Below are 25,645 nucleotides of genomic sequence, written 5' to 3' on the forward strand. Positions count from 1 at the left end.
TGTGGGCCATCCGGTCTCTGTCACCACTACTCAATGCTGCTGTTGTACCTTGAAGATAACCACATGCAACATGTAAACCAATAAATACAGCTATATTCCAAGAAAACTTTATTATTATCATTAATTTAATGTTTATTTTTGAGAGCGAGAGAGCGAGAGTGTGTGAGCAGGGGAGGGGTGGAGAGACAGGGAGACAGAATCCAAAGCAGGCTCCAGGCTCTGAGCTGTCAGCGCAGAGCCTGACGCAGGGCTCGAACTCACGGACCGTGAGATCATGACCTGAGCCGAAGTCAGACACTTAACCGACAGAGCCACCCAGGTGCCCCCCAATAAAACTTTATTTACTGGTTTTTACCAGTGGCAGGCTTGAACTGAAGCAAGGGATGTAGTTTACTAATCCCTCTTCTAGACTAGCGCCGTCCAGCAGAAACATTACATTAGCCACCTGCGTAATTAAAATTCTTCTAGTAGCTACATTGGGAAAAAAGTGAATTTTAATAGTATGTTTTTTTTTTTTTTTTTTAATTTTTTTTTTTTTTTCAACGTTTATTTATTTCTGGGACAGAGAGAGACAGAGCATGAACGGGGGAGGGGCAGAGAGAGAGGGAGACACAGAATCGGAAACAGGCTCCAGGCTCTGAGCCATCAGCCCAGAGCCCGACGCGGGGCTCAAACTCACGGACCGTGAGATCGTGACCTGGCTGAAGTCGGACGCTTAACCGACTGCGCCACCCAGGCGCCCCTTTAATAGTATATTTTATTTAACCCCAAATATCATTTCAACATGTAATTAATATAAAACTATTAGTAAGATACTTCACTTTTTGTTCTAAGCCTTCAAAACGGTCGTGCACTGTATACTCACCGCATACCAGTCGTATTTCAAGTGCTCACTGGAAACAGCGGCTAACCAACTGCAGCCGATGTTCTAGAAGTTCCATGATGGGATTTCTACAACTAACCTGGAGTTTAGTGACAAAGTGTTGGCATTTGGGTCTTAAAAGATAGGGGGTATAATTACGTTGCCTCTAGGGAGACAGGACAGCAGATTATGGCTGTTGGGAAGAAACACTTGGCCTCTCTACTCTAAGCTGAGGTGGCCCAGGATAACCAGACCAACGATGTCAGCCTCACCTCTCAATGCAGCCAACAAAGCTAACTGGAGAACGTATGTGATGTAGACCACAAAACGATCAGGTGTGAACACATGATTGTTGTTTCAGGCCTGCCATAAAGAATGCTAATTGTCATGAATACAGCTAGTCTCCAGCACTGTCACTGTAGTAGAACTGAAAGCACAGAAAAATGCGATTCGGGAGAGAAAATGAAGAACCGAGTAGTAAGGGCAAAAAAGCTTCAAAACCAGAGTGAATGTTTACAGTGATTAAAACAATCTAAATACTTTTTCAGTCATCTCTGTGTAACAGAGTTGCATGCTAGCCAGCAATAGCTGAAGAAGTCACCAAAGGGTAATGAGAAGCCATAATCATAAGTTCAACCCTTGGGAGGCTCTTCAGTATTTAAACCCCACTTTCCAAGTGACCAAATCAACATTTCCAAGATAAAAATGATAAAAACCTTTTGTGATAAAACTTCAGAGGCGAGTGTTTTTAACAAAAAATTTATTACCAAAATACAATATTAAAGTCAATACATGACAAACTCCTGTAAAGCAAAATAAATTATTCTAACATTGTACAGTATTTCCAAAGGTAGTTAAAGAAGCACTATAGACCTTGCTTCACTGTTTGTTGAACAGATGAACTGTTCTACCATGAACACGATCCTAGAGTTTTAGGCTTTAAGGCATGCAGCTCGATGTGCAGGATAATTTTACAAAATGCAAATCATCCTATTTTAATAAGATACAGTGTCAGAATTAACTGTAGTCTTTACATGTCAGTGTTCCAGAAATTTTTAGACTTTGGCTATAGAAGCAATGCCATAGTGTTACACAATACTTATTTCTTAAAAAAATACATGTATTCATGTCCATGAATATCAAACTCAAATTTCTATTAAATATATTTTATAGAATATTACTTAGAGCACCTTGCTGTACAATAAAAAAAGATTAAATAAGTGTCTATGAAAACTAAAAATATAATAAGTCTCAATAGAGAAGCCTGCTTGTCTTTGTCAAGCCAAGTACATTGTGGGAAGATACAATGTAAACATGGGTGCCCACCATCTGCTTTGTGAGAAAAGACAGAGAAAATAATAATGAAGCCACCAACAGCTACCTCGAATAGGATGAGAGGATCTAGAACAAAAGCTTGTGCCAGTGTCGTTGCAACGCACTGGCTGCACACAGAACTAACGTCTAGGAATCCACTGGAGTACAGGCATGGGACTGTTAGAACGCTGGGGACACCAACCACATTCTGGACTAGTAGTGAGTGAGAGAAAATGTTGACCCTTGCAAAGTATTACTTGTGATGATCAGAACGCAATGCACCGTCTTCCGCCCTCCCCGCCTTTGCCTTATCCAGTCAGTTTCTTTTAAAAACTAGTTTTACTATCAAATCTTACAACTGGTAGGTGTTCAGAGTGGGAAACAAATACTATGATCTTTATATGGCAAAAGATCTAGTACCACTAAATAGCTATTCCTATGAAGGGAGTTCCTGATGATTATTCTAATACCTGTCTCTTTTACAATTAACATTGCATACTCAGCCTTCATTATTACTTTTAGAAACACTCAATTGTTCTTGGTGGAGACACTGTTAACTTCAAGCTCGCCACAAAATGGTCACAGGAAGGTACAGAACACCCATGGCATATGGTTCTTCCCAAAGCCCCACAGAAAGCTTTTGAGGGCATTTTAGGCCAGAGTCAGATGAACGTTGAAAGGTTTGGAACTTCTGGGTGAATTTTTTCCCACGAGCTAGGGAAATTTTAAATTCATGATTCCAAATGGAAAATTTAAGTAACAATCAAAAGAAATGGGTTAGGGAACTGAAGGTTATTTAAAAACTCACTATGAATGCTTTTGGGATTTTTTTTTTTTTTTTTGGTTATTAGTATTTTCCAAATGATTACATGAAATTAAAACCAAGGAACCTTTATAAAACAAAATTCTGCTAATAAGGGTTGTTAATTTTCAGAATGAGCGGTAAGAATGGAACCATTTAAAATATTTACTTAAACATGAAATGAAATAGAATTGTCTTTTAATTCTGAAAACAGGAGAAAATGAACATAAATCCACATGCAGTGAATTTGGATAATATATATAATTGGTATATATAAATTCATTTTATGTTTTTAAAAACCACCTATCAGAAACGGATTAACTCTCATAAATAAAGCTACCTAAATCAAACAGCTGGCAATTACAATAGATTCTGTTTAAATATCATCATCAAAATAAGATGTAGAAAAAACTGAACAATGTTTCAAGATGGCCTGGCCCCACGTAATACTTCCTGATGCTATCTTAAAAATATTAATTCATTCAGTCCATACCTGGACTTGGGGAAAGGAATTCTTTCCTAAAATGTGTCTACAGAGTAATCAATGTCTTCTAAACTTATCAGACTCACAGCCTCAGCTCTAGAACATGTTAGAGATCAAGTTCAGAAAGAGCACCATGAAGATAGTGCACTGCTCGGTGCACCAGCCTTTGACTTGTATGCAGAATTTACTTCAACAAAACAACACAAAAATAGATGATCAGTACTACAGAAGCAAAACCAAAACCACCCCTGTTCTCTTCACTTTGAAATACATTATAATATAAAATGTGTAATTAATGAGAAGATCACATGTATTTGATGGCGAGTTTTAATGCAAAAGCACTTGTAGTTGGTTGTCCATATGTCCTATTGCACACTAACAAAATGGAACATCCTAGATAGGAGAAACCCTGTAGACTTGCGCCAAATCACCTGTTATTAAAAGTTTTATAAACAACCTGAATTTTTACTATAGTTTAGCCACATTTGATTATACCTCTTATGCTAAGTATAACTAGATTAATAAACTCCAGGCAGTAAAATCTCAATAGCAGTACTCATTTTAAGGGGCCTCTGAATTTCACCTCTTGTCCCTCAAATGATTTTTATTTAAGAGTTCCAAAGATTTCCGAGGTCTGATGATCAAATGCCAATCTTCACACTTGGCTGCTTGAACAGACCTTTGAGATGAGACACTTGGTCTAGTTCAGAAGAGAGGGTCAGCCTGTGTAACTACGGAGAAAAGTGCGGTGTTCCGTCAAACCTGGAAAGGGCCTCTGGGAAGGGTGCTGTGCTAAATGAGTCCCCGTTTTCACACGGGGTTTGGGTTGAGGCTGGTGGGAATTCACCTATTTTCTCCTTTGCCCACAAGACATTCACTGTAAATTTAAGACAACAATTTACTTCTTAAATGCCTATTTACAATCTAGATTTGGATTCAGAGGTCTCTTTCTGTTTTAGGGAGAAATATATCCTCGATTGAGTATATGATTCATTCCTATCGATTTGGGAAAAGATTTGGGTAGATCATTTCACAGCCCTCTGGTGATCTTTTCCTTGTTGACTCTGCTGGTCACAGTGAAAAGCCCTCAGAGAGCTGCCTCCCGCCCCTCATGAGAGGCCCGGCCCTCCACAGCTGGCGTGTCCGAGTTCACAACAAAGAGAACTAAGCTCTGCTTAAGATGTGACACCTTTGGAACAAGAAGTTTTAGAAGTTCTGGAAAAGCTGTTTCTTAACTCTTTTGTTTGCATTTCTACACTACATTAAGCTTTGAATAATAAATACACCCACCACTAAGAAGAGGTGACAGGGCAAACACAGGGTTACATTTTTGCTTCCTCCTCAACCTACCTCCCCTCACTCACGATACTTGAATAGCATTCCCACTTATCCATTTGGAATTCTTTTTATTACACTGCAAATTTGATTCCAAAGTCACATCTGTCTTTTCTTCAAAACAAACAAGCAAGCAAACAAAAACCCCACACCAACTATTTCTTCTGTGTCTAGTAAGTTATTTGATAGCGCAAAGGTGAACCTGTGGTTTAAAGGGTTTCTCTTCTACCGTGTCCCTCTTCAAGGAGTTATTCAATCTAATTTGTGTTTAGAGTTGTGTTGTGGTCCTTACTTAGGATGATGTTTACGATCTCACCCTCATGCTCTTTCATATGATCCAAGAGATTTTCTTTGCTGGTAGATTCAAAACCGCAAATACAACAACAGAAGAGTAAAACACAATACTCCATGCCAGGAGGGGCCAAACTGGAGTTTTTTTCTAAACTGTATGAGGTATTACTCGTAGGGCTCAGTTTCTCGTTGTCGTTGGAACCTACAACTTCGCCGGGGGCCTGGGAAATCAGCTCTGAGGCTGACACCAAGTTTTCAGAACTTCCAGTGACAGGATCGGCTCGATCGGCTCTGTCCTCACTGCTGTTTAAGAGCATCTTTCCAGGGGATCTCCCCAGAACTCTTAAAAACAAAAACAGAACACACCACACCTTGAGTTGGTTATCATGTAAGCCTGGCAGATTCAACCCTCACTTTGGTTTACATACAGCAACAAGGAAAGGGACAGGATAAATACCTGCCGCTCTGTGAAATGGCATCATTGATAGCCTTGTTTACTTGTTCGTAGTTGTAATTCTGGTCACTTGCATGCTTCCACATGTGAGACTTCAAAGAAGGAGGATGGCTGCACACGTACCCACACAGAGAACATCTGAAAGACACGAGTGAGTCAGAACCATCCCCAGCATCAGTTAAAGACAATTAAGGAATTCCTTCCCTGAAGCCTTATGAGACATGGTATTTCACTAAACCTAAGATGTTACTGATTGTAAGTGACATATTGATTTCAGAGGCTAACGTGTCCTAGAACAGATATCCTAGAATCGATAAAATTAGGGATTTTATATTATAAAAAAAATACTAGAATCATGACAAACATCCCAGATTACTTTGGCTATTACAGTATTTGGAAAGATTTCTAATATACTAACATACAAAATCTTTGCTCTAAATTATTTAACCACACACAGAAAGAAAAATACACAAAATCGATACTCTCTATACCACTCTATTTCTCAAGAAAGCAAAAAGGAATTAGATAATTTTAACAAGAACTCTGCTTGTTTACAGATCCACACAAAATGGAAGTAGTAGTCCTGAAAAGCATCAACAATTTAAGTTTCATAAATAAAATGGATAATTAATCATCTTAAAAACGTTTTCTATTCAAAATAACATTTTGTTCCCACATAATTGGCTACACTTGGTAAAATCTGAACTGAATGAAACATTTAAAAACAAGTAAAAAAAGGAACAGACTCTCTTTTTGAATAGATTCTTCCAGAACGCTTGTAGGTTTATGCCCCCTTTCTCCAGCACCCAGTTCCCCATCTTAGTAACGTCTTGCATCAGTGTGGAGTATTTGATACAAATGGTGAACCAATATGGGAACATCATCCATCATTAACAAGTCTACAGTTTACACTAGGGTTCACTGTTTGTGTTACACGGTTCTCTGTGTTCTGACAAGTGCATAATGTCACGTATCCACCATGATAAATCATGAAGAGTAATTTCTCTGCTTGAAATATCCTCGGCGCTCTGCGTGTTCACCCCTCCCAATCCCTGAATCCCTGGCAACCACTGATCCTTTGCCTCTTCCAGAATGTCCCATAGATGGAATCATACAGTATGTAGTTTTTCTAGACCGGTTTCTCTCATTTAACCATACACATTTAAAGTTCCTCATCTCTTTTCATGGCCCAATAGCTCTTTTCTTATTGCCAAATAATACCCCACTGTCCAGATGTACCACAATTTGGTGATGTATCCATTCACCTACTGAAGGATATCTTGGCTGCTTCCCCATTTTGGCAATTACGAATAAAGTTGCTATAAATATATACATGCAGGTTTTTGTATGGATAGGAGTTTTCATCTTTTGGGTAAATACCTAGGAGCAGAACTGCTGAACTGTATGATAAAATTATATTTATCTTTTTGGACAACTGCAAATGTTTTTAAAGATTTTAAGTAATCTCTACACCCAACCCAGGGCTCGAACTCACGACTCTGAGATCAAGAGTCTCAAGCTCTAATGAATGAGCGAGCCAGGTGCCCTGTAAATACTTAAGTAGAAGCCTAACAAATCAGGTAACTTACTTGAACCCTTTACAGTAAGAGACACGGTCACTGATAATGAAGCACAAAGAAAATAAAAAGCACAATAGGGAATAAAGAAGACAACTAAATACGGCAAGGACTAAATTCTTCCTCTAACCCACCTTCCGCTTTACGGTGGGTTCAGCAGTGTTATCTTTTAATACAGGTCCTGAGACATCAGATCCAAGGCCAGGGAAGGGCCTTTTACCTCAGCAAACACCAAGCTACTTAAGGGCAATAAATGTGCATTTCTTAGAAGAATTTCCATAAATTCAAACATAAAGAAGATATATGATTTTCATTAATACGCAGACAAATGCATCACACCCATAAGCCTAAAGATGAGTGAGTCTGATAATGCCATTTCTGTACAGGTGTGAAGGAGTGGAAACGCACAGATGGCGTGCAGAGTACAAACTCTGGAGAGCAACCTGGTAGCATCTGTTAAGGCTGAAGAGGCACACACCTGTGACCCTGGATTTTAGTTCTAGGCGGCTATGTGTTCACAAGGACACATATACAAGAAGCATCACTGTAGCCATGAACATTAAAAAAAAAAAAAAGAAGACAAAAAAGGATGCAACTCACAACCACTGTTTCGCCACAGCACAGTGGAAATAAAATGGTTTATTTTCATATAATGGAACATTATGCTGTGCTTAAAATAAAAGAACTGGATGCACACTTATTACCATGAACTGATGTCAATAATGGTCAGTGAGAAGAAAAAGGTAAAAAAAAGGTTTCTTTGGTGTATCATTTAAATAAACTGTTAAAACATCAAACCAGTATATATTATTAATACATACATACATGTGTAAACACACACACACATAATAAAGTTTTAAAAAACGGTAGGAAATGATATATATTAGCATCAGCACAACAGGAAGGAAGAGCAGAACAAGTTTTAGCTGTCCCTGTTTTATTTCTTCAAAATGTGGTAAAATGTTTGAAATGTTTTATTATTGGAAATATTTTTAAGACCGTTATCCCATTCTCTTCAAGACTCTGTAGCCTGGGGGCGCCTGGGTGGCTCAGTCGGTTGAGTGTCTGAATTCGGTTCAGGTCATGATCTCGTGGTTTTTGAGTCCAAGCCCCGCGTCGGGCTCTGTGCTGACAGCTCAGAGCCTGAAGCCTGCTTCGGATTCTGTTGTCTCCCTCTCTCTCTCTCTGCCCCTCCCCCATTCATGCACATACTCTCTCTCTCGCTCCCAGAAATAACAAGTAAATAAACATGAAAAAATCATTAAAAAGACTTTATAGCTTGCATAATAATTTTATTACTGGCCACACACAGAAAACTAATTTTAATTCATTTTATTTTGCCCATTTATATATATCTTTGGACCCATCCATCTCAATAAATCTGTTTCACTAACATCTAGAAAAGGGCCAGCAGTTGGTGATCACGCCCCTCTCCGTGCCATTCAGCTCAGTGTCCCTATGCGACTGCACTAGTTACACCATGTGATGAATGTGCTGAGTCCCTGGCTCAAGCGTTTCTGCACTGGTCCCTTGAAAGCAGAGACTGCCCTTTGGGGCGCCTGGGTGGCTCAGTCGGTTGAGTGTCCGACTTTGGCTCAGGTCACGATCTCGCGGTGAGTTCGAGCCCCATGTCGGGCTCTGTGCTGACAGCTCAGAGCCTGGAGCCTGCTTCAGATTCCTTGTCTCCCTCTCTCTCTCTTGCCCCTCCCCCACTCATGCTCTGTCTCTCTCTGTCAAAAATAAATAAACGTTAAAAAAAAAAAATTTTTTTTTTTTTTTTAAAGAAAGTAGAGACTGCCCTGCACCACAGTGGCCTGGCACTCAGGTCTACACTGAGCAAGTAGGAGTGAATAGTCAAGGCCAACAGATGCCCATTCGTTCCTTCCCCCTCAGGACTTTCACAAAGTACAATGCCTTCATACATGTCAAACACCTACGTGGTAACTGATAATACGAACACCTTTATGTTTATGTTAAAGAAAGGAGAAATATAAACTCTTGACTCTTCAGATTACTTTGGATTCAGGATCTGCCCTGAAATCTCACTGGAAAACTCTGTACCCGGAATGAACCACACAATGCTGCACATCAAAGCGTCCTCTGAATGGAAAGTCAGGCTTATGCAATGAGAATTTCATACTTCTGAGAAAAATGGGTCAAAAAACAAATGTCAGAAATTGCAAATTTATCCCACGGAACATCTCCATTATTACTCAAAACTTTTCAAAGTAAGAGTAAATTGTTCAATTAAATAATTATCTTTTTTTTTTTTAAAGCAAACTAACTTCAGAATAGTTTTAGAGTTCTATAAAAAAAGTTGAGCTTCTCCTATTATTAAAATCTTTTATTGCTAAGGTATATCTATCATAAACAAGGAGCCAAAGTTGATACGTTATTATTAACTAAAGTCCATACTTTATTCAGGTTTCCTTCGTTTTGTCCTTCAATTCTAGTCATCACATATCCTTAGGATCTTCTAGACTTTAACGTTTCTCTGACTTTCTTTGTTTTTAATGACTTGACAGATTTGAAGAATACTGGCCAGGTATTTTGTAGAATGTCCCTCAATTTGGGTATGTCTGAGGTTTTTTTCATGTTTAGACTAGGGTAATGGGCTCCTGGGAGGAAGACCCCAGAGGTACAGTGCCATCCTCGAGCCTCGGCACAGAATACCGTCGCAACATGACTTAGCACTATTGATGCTGATCTTGAGATCGAGTTTCTCCACAGGAAAGTTACACTTTCTTATCCCCTCTTTCCACACTGTATATACTTTGGAAGAAAGTGACCACCTACTGACAGTAGAGTTATCTATATAAATCACTGGGAATTCTGCACAGGGATTTCCTCTGTTCTCACCCATTTTTTATTCAATCATTAATGTCAGTATGGACTCCTGGATATGTATTTTACACTTTCGGATATAATTTAATACTATATTATTTATCTTATTGCTGAGGTTACTGAGGGCTCCTCCAGGTCCCATGTCCTGCTGACATACTCCCATCTTCTGTTTGTCGAGCACTTTCCTTACTTTCTGGCACCGTAAGATGTTCCAGGTTCACTTATTTACCTAGAGATCAATCATTTCTCTAAGCCATTTCTCTTGTTACTTTTATTAGTATTAGAAACCAAGATTTAGGTGCTGAATGAATTGCTTTATTTCTATAAATAATTTAGTTTCCGGATTTCAAAAATTCACTGTAGGAAATTAGAAATCTACAAAGAAAACAAAAATCACCTATAACCTAACCACTAGATGTAACCAATATTATCATTTTGATGTTTATTTCCCAGTCTTTTTTTTTTTTAATGTTTACTTATTCATTTTGAGAGAGAGGGAGAGTGAGGGAGAGTGAGAGAGGGGGAGAGAGAGAGAGAGAGAGGAAGGGCACACGCATAGGGGAGGGGCAGAGAGAAAAGGGAAAGAATCCCAAGCAGGTTCCATGCTATCTACCAACATAGAGCCTGACACGGTTCTCGATCTCACGAACTGTAAGATCATGGCCTGAGCCGAAATCAGAAGTTGGACGTTTGGTTTAACTGACTGAGCCAAGCAGGTGCCCCTTTCCCAGTCTTAAAATGCATGTATTTATAAAACTGTGATCATGCAAGTTGACTATTTTGTTAATATTCCCCGATGTAACTTAAATTTTCTATGATAAAATATTTTACAGCTGCCCACAATTCTATTCCTGGAAGCAATTGGTGACATTCAATCCACAATTCCCTATAATTTTATGCAAAAAAATATATAATTCTAAACATGACAATCAGGAACTTCTGGTTTCTGGTTTAGCATATAAGACTGGAAATTGCCACTCAGTCCTAACAAGTAAAACACTGAACACGCTGAAAAGTCAACAACCCATCTTAGATCTGTAAGAAAACCGAGGTTACAGGACACACCCCTGCACCCCAAACTGGAAAGACGTTTTACTCCTAAAGGAAGTAGGGCCAGAACAGGGCGACCTGAACAGTAATTGATGATTTGCTGGCAGCTAAGTGTAGACAATTAGGGGAAGTAAACATGTGAAGGGAGGAGCACCTGGGTGCTGGCTCAGCTGGTTGAGCATCCAACTCTTGATTTTGGCTCGGGTCACGATCCCAGGATTGTGAGATCGAGCCCTGTGTTGGGCTCCACGCTGAGCATGGAACCTGCCTTAGAGTCTCATTCTCCCTCTCATTCTCTCTCTTTCTCCCTCCCTCTCCCTCCCCCTCTGCCACTCTCCCCTGCTCTCAATTAAAAAAATAAAAATTAAAAAATGTGAAGGAATGCAATCATAGAGGATCCTCCACACTTTTCTGAGTTTATCTCCTATAGTTCTACCAAATTCTTACTGAATGTTGGAGAAAAATCCAGGTGGAGAGATAAAACAACCACTATGAAATATGCTACAGCATTCTGTCTTTAACAAGGTCTACCCCTAGGACAAACATTTAACCAGAGCCTAACCTGCTGGAGTTTATTGGAGCCTCACCAACCTGAAGAAAAGGAAATGCCCAATTCCAGCCCATTCCAGCTGTCTTGTCTCACCAAAGGGATGGGGGACTCAGGAGCACAAGTAAAGTTCAGTTAGAGGCACAGACTCACTAAAATGCTGAGACCTACTAATCACAGGACAGTAGACTACTTGCTCTCCCCTCACAGGTTACCCACTACTAAAGTGCTATTCACAGCAGTGCCTTTTACCTAATACATCAGGCCTGGCTATCAAGAAAAAATTACAAGATACATTAAAAGGTAAAAACCAAACTTTAAAGAGAGACAGCAAGCATCAGAACAAGACTCACATATGGTAGGATATTGGAATGATCAGATTGGTGATATAAAACAACTAAGATTAATATGCAAAGAGTGCTAATGAATAAAACACACAGTGTGCAATAACAGATGGGTAATGAAAACAGAGATGGAAAGTCTAACAAAGAACCAAAAAAAATGCTAGAGATAAATATGTAACAGAAATGAAGAGTGCCTTTAATGGTCTTATTAGTAGACTGGACTTGACTGAAGAAAGAATTTCTGAGCTTGACGGTATCTCCATAGAAATCTCCAAAATTGGAAAGCAAACAGAAAAAAGACTGGAATACAAAATTTACAACCCAAAGGGGCATAACATATGTGTAACAGGAAGAAGAAAAGAGAAGGAACAGAAGAAATATTTGAAAGAACAATTACTGGAAATTTCCCCAAATTAATGTCAGATACCAAACTACAGGTCCCGTGAAGCCCAGAAAACACCAAGCAGAATAAATGGCAGAAAAACTACACCCAGACATATCATTTTTGAACTACAAAAAATAGAAGAAAAAGAAAAAAATCCTGAAAGAAGCCAGAGGGGGAAAATACTTTAGATAATGGAGCAGAAAAAATTACATCTGACTTCTCAGAAACCAGGCAAGCAAGAAAGAGTAAAATATTTCAAGTATGAAGGGAAAAAAAACAACCAACCTAGAATCTGCAGCCAGTAAAACTATTCTTCTAAAGTAAAGCAGAAATAAAGACTTTTTCAGACAAACAAACAACCTGAAACAATTTATTGCCAGTAGACCTGTCTTGCAAAAAATGTCAGAAGTACTTTAGAAAGAAAAATGATATAGGTCAGAAACCTGGATATACATAAAGAAAGAGCATCAGAGAAGGCATGAGAAGATTAAAAAAGAAAAACTTTCTTCTTATTCTTAACTGATCTAAGAAATACAACTTTGTTTAAAATAACAGCAACAATGTATCTGATTACTGATTACGTATGCTCATGTATGTGCACACACACACACACTTATGTTTAAACGAAATTAACGGCAGAAATGATACAAGGGATGGTAGAGAAAAATTAGGATTATTTTAATATAAGGTACTTGTACTACCCATGAAGCTGGTATAATGTTATTTGAATGTGGATCTGAACTAGTTGTAAATGTACATTCCAAACTCTAGGGAAACCACCAAGAAAAGAAGTATAACTGATCCGCTGAGAAAGGAAAGAAAATGAAATCATATAACATGCTCAATTAAAACCACAAAAGGCAGAAAAAGAGCAGAAGAGAAAAACAGGAACAAAGAATGAGGGAAAGAAATAGAAAATAGTATCAAATATGGTAGATACAAATTCAACTGTATCAATAATAATTCTGAATGTCAGTAGTCTTACAACACCAATTAAAAGACAGAAGTTGAAGTGGATTAAAAACAAGAACTACATGCTATCTATAAGAAACTCATTTTAAATATAAATACACATAGAGATGAAAAGTAGATGGATGGAGATACATATACCACACTAATATTAATCAAAAGAAAGCAAGAGTAGCTATATTAATTTTAGACTAGGCAGACTTCAGAGTATGGAAAGTGATCAAGGAAAAAGAGGGCCATTACATAATGATAAATGGGTCAATTCTCCAAGACAGATGATACTTAACATGAACGTGTCAAACAACAAAGGATAAAACTATATGAGGTATAAATAAACTGACAGAAATGCAAGGAGAAACAGATGAATCCATTATTGTAGTTGGAGACTTAAACACCTCTCTATCATAAATAGACAGATCCAGCAGACATAACTGAACTCAACACCACCATCAATTAGCTGGATATAACTGACAACTGTAGACTACTTCACCCAACAACAGAATACACATGGAATGTTCACGAAGAAATACCATATTTTGGGCTGTAACACAGCTGAACAAATTTAACAGAAGAAAAACCATGCAATGTCTGTTCTCAAATCACAATGGAATTAAGGTAGAACAACACAGATAGTAGAAAATCTCAAAATACTTGGCGATTAAACAAATACTTACAAATAACACATGTGTCAAAGGAGAAATATGAAGAAAAATTTTACTGTATTTTGAACTAATGAAAAAACAACCCATCAAAATGTATGGAATGCAGCAAAAGCAGTACTTGAAGGGAAGTTTATAGAACTGAATGCATATATTAGAAAAGAAGGAATATCTAAAATCAGTCACTAAGTTTTCACCTGAGAAAAGAAACTAGGGGGAAAAAAGAGCATATTAAATCCAAATAAGTAGGAAAAAAAAGAAATAATAAAAAGAGCAGAAATCAATGAAACTGAAATAAGGAAGTCAAGAAATCAATTGAGAATATCAAGAAAACCAAAAGCTGATTCTTTGAAAAGATGGATGATATCAATAAGCCAGTAAGTAACTAGGCTACTGCACAAGGAAGAGAGGACACCACTACAGATCTCATAGACATTAGAAGGGTAATCAAGGAATAAGTGAACCTTGCTATGCCCATAAATTTGATAACCCAGATAAAACAGACCAATTCCTTGAAAGACACAATCTGTTAAAACTCACACAAGAACAATCTAAAGAGGTTCTGTATCTATTAAAAAATTAAAGCAATAATTTGGAGCACCTGGCTGGCTCAGTTAGTAGAGCACATGACTCTTAATCTCAGGGTCATGAGTTTAAGCCCTGCATTGGGCATGGAGCCTACTTAAAAATAAATTAAAAAAAAAAAAAAAAAAAAAAAAGAAATTAAATCAATAATTAATAATAACTCTTCCAAAACAGAAAGCACCATGTACAGATGGGATCACTGGTGAATTCTATCAAACATTTAGGAAGAAATTATACCAACTTTTTTTCTTTTAAAACAGGTTTTTATTTTTTATTTATTTATTTAAAAAAAATTTTTTAACGTTCATTCATTTTTGAGAGACAGAGAGAGACAGAGCATGAGCAGGGAAGGGGCAGAGAGAGGGAGACACAGAATCTGAAGCAGGCTTCAGGCTCCGAGCTGTCAGCACAGAGCCCGACGCGGGGCTTGAACTCACGAACCGTGAGATCATGACCAGAGCTGAAGTCAGATGCTCAACCAACTGAGCCACCCAGGCGCCCCTAAAACAGGTTTTTAATGTTTATTTATTTTTGAGAAAGACAGCATGAGTGGGAGAAGGGCAGAGAGAGAGGGAGACAGAATCCAAAGCAGGCTCCAGGCTCTGAGCTGTCAGCACAGAGCCCGATGCGAGGCTCAAACTCATGAATCGCGAGATGACTGAGCCGAAGTTGGATGCCCAACTGACTGAGCCACCCAGGCGCCCTGAAATTATACCAATTCTTTACAATTTCTTTCAGAAGATAGAAGCAGAGCAAATACTTCCTACCTCATTCTATGAGGTCAGCATTACTCTTAATACCCAAACCAGACAAAGATATTACAAGAAAAAGCAAACAAAGCGATAGCCCGGTATCTCTCATGAACACAGATGCAACAATCCTCAACAAAGTATTAGCAAACTGAATTCAACAATGTGTAAAAAAAATATTCTAGACCACAACCAAGTGAGATTTATCCCAGCCATGCCAGCCTGATTCAGCATCTGAAAATCAATGTAATCTACTATATTAACAAGTAAAGAAAAATCTTATGATCGTATCAATAGATGCTGAAAAAGCATTTGACAAAATCCAATACTCATTCATGTTAAAAATTTTCAGCAAACTAGGAACTTCTTCAAATAAATAAAGAATATCCACAGTAAATATACAGCTAACATCATACTTGATGAGAAACTGGAAGCTTTCCTACTAAGTTTAGGAATAAGAGATGAATATCCCCTCTCACCACTCCTTTCCAACATTGTACTTGAAGTCCTAGCTAATGTGGTAAAAAAAAGAAATAAAAGATACACAGATTGGGAAAGAAAAAAACAAACTCTCTTGGCAGACGACATTATTGTCTATATAGAAAATCCAAAAGAACTGACAAAAAAAACTCCTGGAACTAATAAACAATTAAAGCAAGATTGCAGGACACACGGTTAATATAAATAAAAGTCAATCACTTTTCCATATTCCTGTAATTAACATGTGGTATTTGAAATTAAAAACACAATCCCATTTACATTACCACTCTCCAAATATAATACCTAATTTTAACTATATATATATAATCTGTATGAGGAAAACTACAAAACTGTGACAAAAAAAGTCAAAGAAGAACTAAATAAATGGAGATATTCTATATTAAGAAGACTCAATATTGTTAAGATGTCAGTTCTTTCTAACTTGATCTATATATTCAATGTGATCCCATTAAAAATCCCAGCAAGTTATTTTGTTGTTTTTGCCTCTCAAGTTTATATGGATAGGCAAAAGATCTAGAATAGCCAATACAATACTGAAGGAGAAGAACAAAGCTGAAGAAGTGGCAATACACAGCTATGGAATCAGTAAAAAGATGAGTGGTCACCGGGAGTCTGGATGTGTGTATGGGAGGGATGAACAGGTAGAGCACAGGGGATTTTGAGGGCTGTGAAACTACTCTGCATGATACCATATTACTACAAGGGTGGATACATGCCATTATAAATTTGTCCAAACCCACAGAACGTACAGTACCCAGGGTGAACCCTCATGTAAACTATGGACTTTGGGTGATAATGATTTGTCAGTGCAGGTTCATCAACTGTAATGAGTATGCCACTCTGGTGGAGAATGCTGATAACGGAAGAGGCCATAAGTGAGTGGGGTAGGGAGTATATGGGAAGTCTTTGTACTTCTGCCCAACACTGCAATGAACCCAAACTGCTCTAAAAAAATAAAGACTATTAAAAGTTGACAGTCATCTTATATAATAAGAATTTTAGGCACTTAAAGCTTTTGATGCAAAAAAGTCATTGAGAATACTGCCCATAAGCTCTAATGTTTGCAACAGTATATGTTCATTCTTTTGGAAGACACTTAGAGTAGAAATTAGGAAAAGAAACGAGTTATCAATGTTTTCAAAGGACTGTCAGTGGAATATTTAAAGTGAATAGAAAATAGCCAGTTTCTTTGTATTCAAAGTAGCTTGTATCTTCCAGTTCCAGGCAGTTTAAAGAAAAAAAGTCGTTCTAAGTCTTTTTATGAAGTTAGAATTACACTGATACTGAAACTTGGCAAAGGCAACAGAAAAAAGAAAACTAAACACCAAATCTCAGTTACGGATATCAACGTAGATTATCCTGAATAAAATGCTGGCAAAGAGATTCCCAAGTATATTAAAGAATAAGATACCATGACGAAAGGAGGCTTATTCTAGGAATACAGAGAATTCAGTGTTAGGAAATTTATCATGATGATTCACCATTTGAAAGGATCAGAGAAGTCATATTTTCACTGTTATTGCTGAAACTTAATCTAAAATTCAATATCCATTTAAACAAAGCTTTTTACTATGGCAATCTTTTTTTTTTTTTTTTAAGAGAGAGAGTGTGCATGTGCAGAAGTTGGGGAGGGGCAGAGAGAAAGAGAGACAGAATCCAAAGCAGTCTCCGTGCCATCAGCACAGAGCCTGACCCAGGGCTTGAACTCACAAATTGTGAGATCATGACCTGAGCTAAGATCAAGAGTTGGATGCTTAAACGACTGAGCACCCAGGCACCCCTACTATGGAAATCTTTAAACAAAGACCAAAGTAGGAAATTATAATGAAATTCCATCACCCTTCAATTATGACTGACACTTTACCAGTCTTGTTTCATGTAATCCCCACTTAAAATTTCCCTAATTTCTGCAGGAATGTTTTGTTCAAATGAGGATCAAAACAAGATCTATATATTGCATTTGGTTGGTATATATCTTAAGTCTCTTAATCTGTAACAGCTTCAATTATGACTGACACTTTACCAGTCTTGTTTCATGTAACCCCCACTTAAAATTTCCCTAATTTCTGCAGGAATGTTTTGTTCAAATGAGGATCAAAACAAGATCTATATATTGCATTTGGTTGGTATATATCTTAAGTCTCTTAATCTGTAACAGCTTCAATTATGACTGACACTTTACCAGTCTTGTTTCATGTAACCCCCACTTAAAATTTCCCTAATTTCTGCAGGAATGTTTTGTTCAAATGAGGATCAAAACAAGATCTATATATTGCATTTGGATGGTATATATCTTAAGTCTCTTAATCTGTAACAGTTCTTTCTTTCCCCATCCCCTTCATGTGTTTATGTGCTAAAGAAACCAGGTCATCTGCCTTGTAGAATTTTTCATATCATGTGCTGCAGTGATTACTTTCTGATGTTACAGTATATGTTCCTGTATCCCTCACATTTCTTATAATCTGACAGTGAGACCTAGAAAAGGCTTTCTCAACCTCAGCACTCCTGACATTTTGGGCTAGATAATTCTTCATTGTGGGAGCTGTTCTGGGCACTGTAGGATGTTTATCTGCATCACTGGCCTCTACCCACTAAGTCTTTTATTTAATTTTTTTTTTAACGTATATTTTTGAGACAGAGAGAGACACAGCATGAATGGGGGAGGGTCAGAGAAAGGGAGACACAGAATCCGAAACGGGCTCCAGGCTCTGAGCTGTCAGCACAGAGCCCGACGCAGGGCTCGAACTCACGGACTGCGAGATCACGTCCTGAGCCGAAGTCGGACGCCCAACCGACTGAGCCACCCGGGCACCCCTACCCACTAAGTCTTAGTAGCACCTTCTCTCCCCCTTGTGACAACCAATAATGTCTCTAGACACCGTGAGATGTCCTTTGTGGGGGGATGAGGGAGAAAAGCCTTCTCCCTGGTTAAGAACTACTGACATAAAGGTTTCGTTAGATTCAGGATCAAATTTTTTTCCCCACTTTTTCTTTTTTGCAAATATACTTCCTAGGGACAGCTGTGTATTCCCTACCACCATATTTTAGGAAGCACTTACATCAGGCTGACAATACCTATACCCGATATACATTCTTTAAAAAAAAAATTTTTTTTTAACGTTTATTTATTTTTGAGACAGAGAGAGACAGAGCATGAACAGGGGAGGGGCAGAGAGAGAGGGAGACACAGAATCTGAAACAGGCTCCAGGTTCTGAGCTGCACAGAACCCGACGCAGGGCTCGAACTCACGGACCATGAGATCATGACCTGAGCCGAAGTCGGCCACCCAACCGACTGAGCCACCCAGGCGCCCCTACCCGATACACATTCTTAATAAAATTTCTCCACAGAATAGGGTAGGTGAAAATTCTTCATGAAAAAACATATCTTAACCCCAAAACTAGTCTAAAGCTTTATGAGAAAACACTAGAAGCATATCCATTCAGCCCAAGAGCAAAATAAGGATTTTCACTATTCCCACTATTATTTAGTATGCGGCAGAAACACTAGCCAGTACAGTTAGGTAAGAGACAGAAATAAGAGGTGTAAATATCATATAGGAAAGGTTGAGAAAATTATTTGCAGATAATATAATTATATATCTACACAAACACCAATTAAAAACTGTTAAAAGTAATAAGCAGCTCAGTAAGAGAAAAAAAAGAAATTCAGTAAGGGCATAAAGTGAACGTTCTGTATAGATCAACAGCTTTCCTATATAAAAACAATATTGAATTGAAATTAGGAAAGGAAGGAAAAGACCCACGTTATAGCAGCAACAGAAAAAATGAAATACATAAGCATATGCCTCACAACCAGTGTGTGTGTGGGGTGAGCAGGCAGTCCTTGCTTTGTATGGTTCTGCCATGCATGGATCCTGGTTACTATGGTTTAGTTAAATGTCACCACTCCCCCCTAACAACTGTTCAAATTTCAGTTATCAAAATATATTAACTGTGTAATTGTAGAGTACAGACTTCACTGGTAGCTTTTGAGTCCACTAGGCAAAGACAGGCTTCGGGATCAGTGACCAATCATGTCATTTCTTTCATTCAGTCAGTAATTGGTCACTCACAGACAGCAAAGCATTAAGCTGTGGTGCCTCCTAATCTCCCACTGATAAAATGTCCCGTGTGCCTTTTTACAAAAATGTAGACTCCAAAAGAAGGAATTGGCCAACAAAATGGAAATACAGGAGAAACCTGTAACCCTGTAAGTGAAATCAGGCTCAAATGTAAATGCATTTATAGAACAAATAGGGGACCACAGGAATGTTGACACGGCCACCACTGAAGAAACTCTGGATATGCAGCCAGAGGATCTACATGAAGGTGAACTTGATGACATGCATGAAGAAAGTGGGTTCCTGGAAGAAGTTATTCCTGTGAAAAATATCAGTACAGAAACTCTCTGTAATCAAATTGAATTGAAAGAGCAAAGGATAAAATGGTGAAAGCTGATCCATACCCAGAAAGGAGTATGACAAATGGCCAAGGCACCGAAAACATGCTCACCTATAATACTGTAAGGAGAAGCGAGCACTGAGCAGACTATTCTGGGTAAGTTTCCCACAAAAGAAGTAAAACACTTTAATTCTTCATGTTTTTAAGCATTAAGTTACAGTGTGCTATATATCTTATAGTATTTTTCATTTCCCTATACATTTATAACAGTAAGAGAGTTTTTAAACGCTTTAAGAAAAAAAATTAAGGATCACAGAGTAACTGTGATTGACTACCTGTGTACTTCTATATACACAAATGTGTGCGTGGATTTACACACATATGAAAACAGGAAATGTACACAGTATACAGGGACAAAACTTAAATGCTACTGAGGAACACAAGAGATGATTTGAACAAATGACTAAAGTCCATACCTTGTTTGTAGAAAGTTGTGAATTCTTTCTAAATTAATCTAGAAGCTTAACATGATCCCAACACAAATAAGAGAATTATTATTACTTTTAAAGTTTGAGAGTGTGCATGTGTAAGTGGGAGAGGGATAGAGAGAAATGGTGGGGGGAGAGAGAGAGAAAGACAGAGAAAGAAAGAGAGGGAGAGGGAGAGGGAGAGGGAGAGGGAGAGGGAGAGGGAGAGGGAGAGGGAGAGGGAGAGAAAATCCCAAGCAGGTTCCACACGGTCAGGGCAGAGCCTGATGTAGGGCTTCATCTCACAAACTGTGAGATCATGACCTGAGCTGAAATTAAGAGTCAGACACTTAACCGACTGAGCCACCCACGTGCCCCAAGAGAATTATTTTTAGAGGAAACTAGATAAGCTGATTCTGAAGTTCATATGTGCTACCCAATTAAAACAACAAATAAAAAAATGAAGTACCTACAAAATCCACACACTTAACTTCATTTCCTTACTATGACTTCTCTCATAGAATGTGGTTTAATTTGTACATTCAATTGAAAAAATGTTTTTGTGTGTGTGTATGAAACTCATCATATAAAAGGAGAATAAGGTGTATACATGGAATTAAAAAAAATGTATATATCATACTTGCTTGAGAACGTTCCCTCTATCTTAAGAGCTCTTTGTGTGTTCCTCCAAGATCTCATCTTCCTCCCCAAAAGAAGCATCATGTTTCTGAATTTTGTAGTGTATTCCTAAATAATTGTTTATCTGCATGATTTTGAGCATATAAATAGAATCATACTTTATGTATTCTTGTGTGGCTTACTGTACCTTAGTTCAGTGTTTCTGAGATTCATCCATGCTGACAGGTATAGCTCAATTACCTCACAGAGTACCTGATTTATTGTTACCTGTAAAGTTTCTTGATTTCCCTGCTAGATGAGCTATACATTTAAACACTGACCCAGCATGTTAGTTAACTTCACTGGGAGGCTTGTTCAGGCTATCTAGTTCACTGTGCTGTCTGAAATAGGGGCCCCCTGCTTAAAGATGTTCAAACTGCTATGCCAATTTCTGTCTTACTCAACTGGTGAGCAAATGCTGTTTTTATTTAAAAATTTTTCCTGATTATATAAACTATATACATATATATATATATATATATAAATTTTATTTTATTTTAGAGAAAAAGAGAGCATGAGCAGAGGAGGGGGAGAGAGAATTTCAAGCAGGCCCCATGCTTAGTGCAGAACCCAACACAGGGCTCGATCCCACGACTCTGGGATCATGACCTAAGCTGAAACCAAGAGTTGGATGCTCAACTGACTGAGCCACCTAGGTGCCCCTATAATCTTTATTTCTCTCTTTTTTAAAATGTTTGTTTACTTTGAGAGAGAGAAAAGGAGGGAAGGAATGAGTGGGGGAGGGGCAGAGAGAAAGGGAGAGAAAGAGAATCCCAAGCAAGCTCCAGGCTGGGTATGGAGCCCAATTTGGGGTTCAGTCTCATAAACCATGAGATCATGACCTGAGCCGAGATCAAGGGTTGGACGCTTAACCGACTGAACCACCCAGGCACCCCTATAATAATCTATATTCCTTATACAAAGATGGAATTTACAGGTAAGTACAAATACAAATTCTAAAAAATTATCTGGAAAATTCCCAGTCTTTTTAATGTACGTATGTAGATCTGAAGCAAAAGTGGAATCTTATTAAAGATTTTTCATCGTATTTTTGACAGTGCTCCGTAAGTATTTTCTCAAGTTAAAAGTTATGTATTTTCAATGGGGCATGATGTTCCATCCTATGCAAGTATCATAAGTTAATCACTGTACTATTATTATTAAGAACTAGAATATTCAAAAATAAAGTAGAACGTTTTTGTATCTTTTTAACATTTTAAACAATCTACATGCATCACTGATTATTCTGTAGGATACAGTCTATTTTCCTCCACCAGAATCTTTTAAGAGAGAAGAAAAAATAAACACTAACAGTTAAGACATAGAATATAACCCATACATCTTTGAAACTCCCTGTGTGCCTCTCGATTGCCTCTTCTTCCTCTCCCAGAGGTAAGAACATTCCTGAACTGTGGGATACAGCCATTTTTAAGGCTTTTGAACTGTCATCATTTACTACTCGAGGTAGAAATGAGGAATGATAAAGTACATTTAAATTAATAATGTATATTTATGTAAGCAGTAAATCACATATTCCAGAAGTAAATGCTAAAATTACTTTTAGAATAGTTTACGGAGGACAAGGCCACTTTGAAGAGTTTGAGAATAGCTAAAATTTACAGTGAAATATTATTCACTATCAGAAATGCTCTTTCCTTTTTTTTTTTTTTTAATGTTTATTTATTTTGGGGAGACAGAGAGAGAGAGCGTGAGTGGAGTTGGGGCAGACAGAGAGGGAGACACAGATTTCAAAGCAGGCTCCAGGCTCCGAGCTGTCAGCGCAGAGCCTGACACAGGGCTCAAACTCACAAACCAAGAGATCATGACCCGAGCTGAAGTCGGAGCTTAACCAACTGAGCCACTCAGGGGTCCCAGAAATGCTCTTTCCTAATAGAGTGATCGAGAAGCTCACCTAGAGTCTATCACTTTCATTAGTTCTCCTATGCAAACAACACACACAGATGAAGCCTTTTTGCTTTCCTGTTCTATCTAGCCTTTTAAAATTGCTCTCTCCCATCCTATTGGACAAGACCTTACTTCTATAAATTCTGCTGATTTGGTTACTCAATATCTTTTAATATGAAGAACTCCTTAAAATCTTTCCTGACAGAGGAAGATAAAGAAAGCAAGAGCAGTATATGGAACAACTGAGCCCTAATTCTAGGAGCATCAAACTTAGCTTGGTAGAAAGGTTATTCTGAAGAGACACTTGCAATGCAAATTATTCATTAAAAGATCTAAGTGTGAAGAGTGTGGAAAAAAATTGACAAGATTAAGCACTTATTAAAATGATTTTCAACTGAGTAGAGGACAAGAGATACTATAAAAGAACCTCAACTTCAGAGTTATGTAAAGGCGGCTTATATGTATTTCTACTTCCTTTTTCGGAGTAAGCTTCCTTTAGCTGAAGCATTATTCTCTCACTTTCCATTCCCTCTGCATTCTCCCTTTACAATTCCATGGAGCAAACCAAATTCTCTTAGTTTAAAACATGAGAGTGAACTATTATTGTACCATCGTCTTGTTTTATTCACCTTACTATACACTTATTTTCTGAAATTGTTGTTTGTCTATCTTCTTTCATGAAGGTATTGTTAACCTAAATAAAAAAAATAAAGCTGCCAGTTATTTCATCATCAAAAAAAAAAAAAAAAAAAAAAAAATGGGTTTATTGCAATCTGGGACAAGAAGTTTGGGAAAACCACTGGCAAGAGTTCCAAACAAAGATAGGAATGTTCTTTTACAGAGGAAAGCAGGAGGTTAGGAGGGCTGTTATAAACAGTCTCTGACTGGCTGAGCTGTTGGAGGCCTGTAAGCCTTTCTTTCTCCTGCCGGGATGGTAAAGTAGTATCCACCTGCAAGGTCCTCCTCTTCCTGCTGGGGTGTGCAACTGACAATGAGTGGCAGGGCAGGAGAGCTTCCCTTGCTGAACCTCCAACTGCATTCTAATGAGGATTCCCTTTATTAATCTTCATAGCGTATATGCCATGAGTCAGAAAATGAACAGGTAACACCGACCTGACCAAAATACATGTAATGTAGTACCTAGAAAAAGCATAAAAAATGTTTCGAAACAGAGGATTATGTCTAACAGATCATTTCTAACCATGTTACCAGCAGACCGTCAACATCCCTATTTCCAAATACCCTGCACCCTGGGCAAAAAAAAGATAATAAAAACCCAAAAGCAAACAAAAACAAACCCTGGTGACATAAGAATAACAGCAGCACATTTACAGGACATCACCCGTCACAATTTTGTTTTGTTTTTCATTTTCTAAGAGAGAGAGAGAGAGAGAAAGAAAGAGAGAATGAGCGCGCAAGCAGGGAAGGGGCAGAGAGAAAGAGGGAGACACAGAATCTGAAGCAGGCTCCAGGCTCTGAGCCGTCAGCACAGAGCCTGATGCGGGGCTTGAACCCACGAACTGTGAGATCATGACCTGAGCTGAAGTCGGACACCCCACGACTGAGCCACCCAGGCGCCCCTGTTTTGCTTTTTTAATGGAACTGTCCCATCTGGCATCTTCCCATGACAATCCCATTTGGTACTTCAATTATTCAAATCTGTCAAGGCAAAGTATACGTGACGTGAGGAAACACATGAGCATCCTAACAGACCAAGTGCTGGTTTCCTGGTGTAATCTCTACAGAAGGTTGGACGGAAGCTTTGGAATGCCAGAATGAACACTGCCTCTGTCAACCAATAAAGTCCTATCCATATCTGTATGAAAAATGAGATTTCTTCCCAATGCAAGAAAACTATTTTGGCAACCAAAAGAAAGCCAATGGAGAAACCTGGGATATTATGATTTCTAACAAGAAATATATATTTGGTTTTTGCCCCCATTCCTGGCACTAAACTCCAAAATCCCTTGGAATTTCCATACGTGAGGAGAGCAAACAATGTGTTTTTGTCATGTTAATGAGGTGACCTTTCGAACCCCTCTGGGTAACCTAAGGATGGGGGCTGGTTGCTAGCGGAACCAATCACAGGATCAGAGGGTTGGAAGTTTCTGTCTCACCCTCTAGGGGAGGTGAGGGGCTGGAGATGTAATTAATCAAGGCTACATAATGAAGCCTCCATAAAAACCCAAAGGATGTTCAGAGAGCTTCTGGGTTGGTGACCAGGTGAAGGTGCTGAGAGGGTGGTGACCCAGAGAGGGCATGGACGTTCTGCTCCTCCAGGGCCTTGCCCTTTGAACCTTTCATCTGGCTGCTCATCCGTATCCTTTACAACATCCTTCATGACAAACTGGTAAATATTAGTACACTGGTTTCCTGAGTTTTGTGAGCAGGTCTAGCAAACCTCTGCTTTATGGTCAGTTGGTTAGGAGCACAGGTGAC

At 38.4% G+C, this 25,645-nt stretch overlaps 1 protein-coding gene across 3 annotated transcripts in view; it reads right to left on the reverse strand.

The window, feature by feature from the left end:
- Positions 1–1,605: 1,605 nt before the first annotated feature.
- Positions 1,606–25,645, reverse strand: part of ZNF507 (zinc finger protein 507) — a 46,823-nt gene continuing 22,783 nt past the window's right edge. For all 3 annotated transcript variants that reach the window (XM_045442576.1, XM_045442577.1, XM_045442578.1), the window contains 2 exons: positions 5,546–5,680; positions 1,606–5,430 (listed from right to left, as the gene is read on the reverse strand). In XM_045442576.1, coding sequence (XP_045298532.1) covers positions 5,055–5,430; positions 5,546–5,680 — 511 coding nt within the window. In that variant the 3' untranslated portion in view covers positions 1,606–5,054. The remainder of the gene's footprint in view (positions 5,431–5,545; positions 5,681–25,645) is intronic.

This window comes from Leopardus geoffroyi, chromosome E2 (genome assembly GCF_018350155.1).
Source record: "Leopardus geoffroyi isolate Oge1 chromosome E2, O.geoffroyi_Oge1_pat1.0, whole genome shotgun sequence".
In the NCBI taxonomy this organism is placed as follows: Eukaryota; Metazoa; Chordata; class Mammalia; order Carnivora; family Felidae; genus Leopardus; species Leopardus geoffroyi.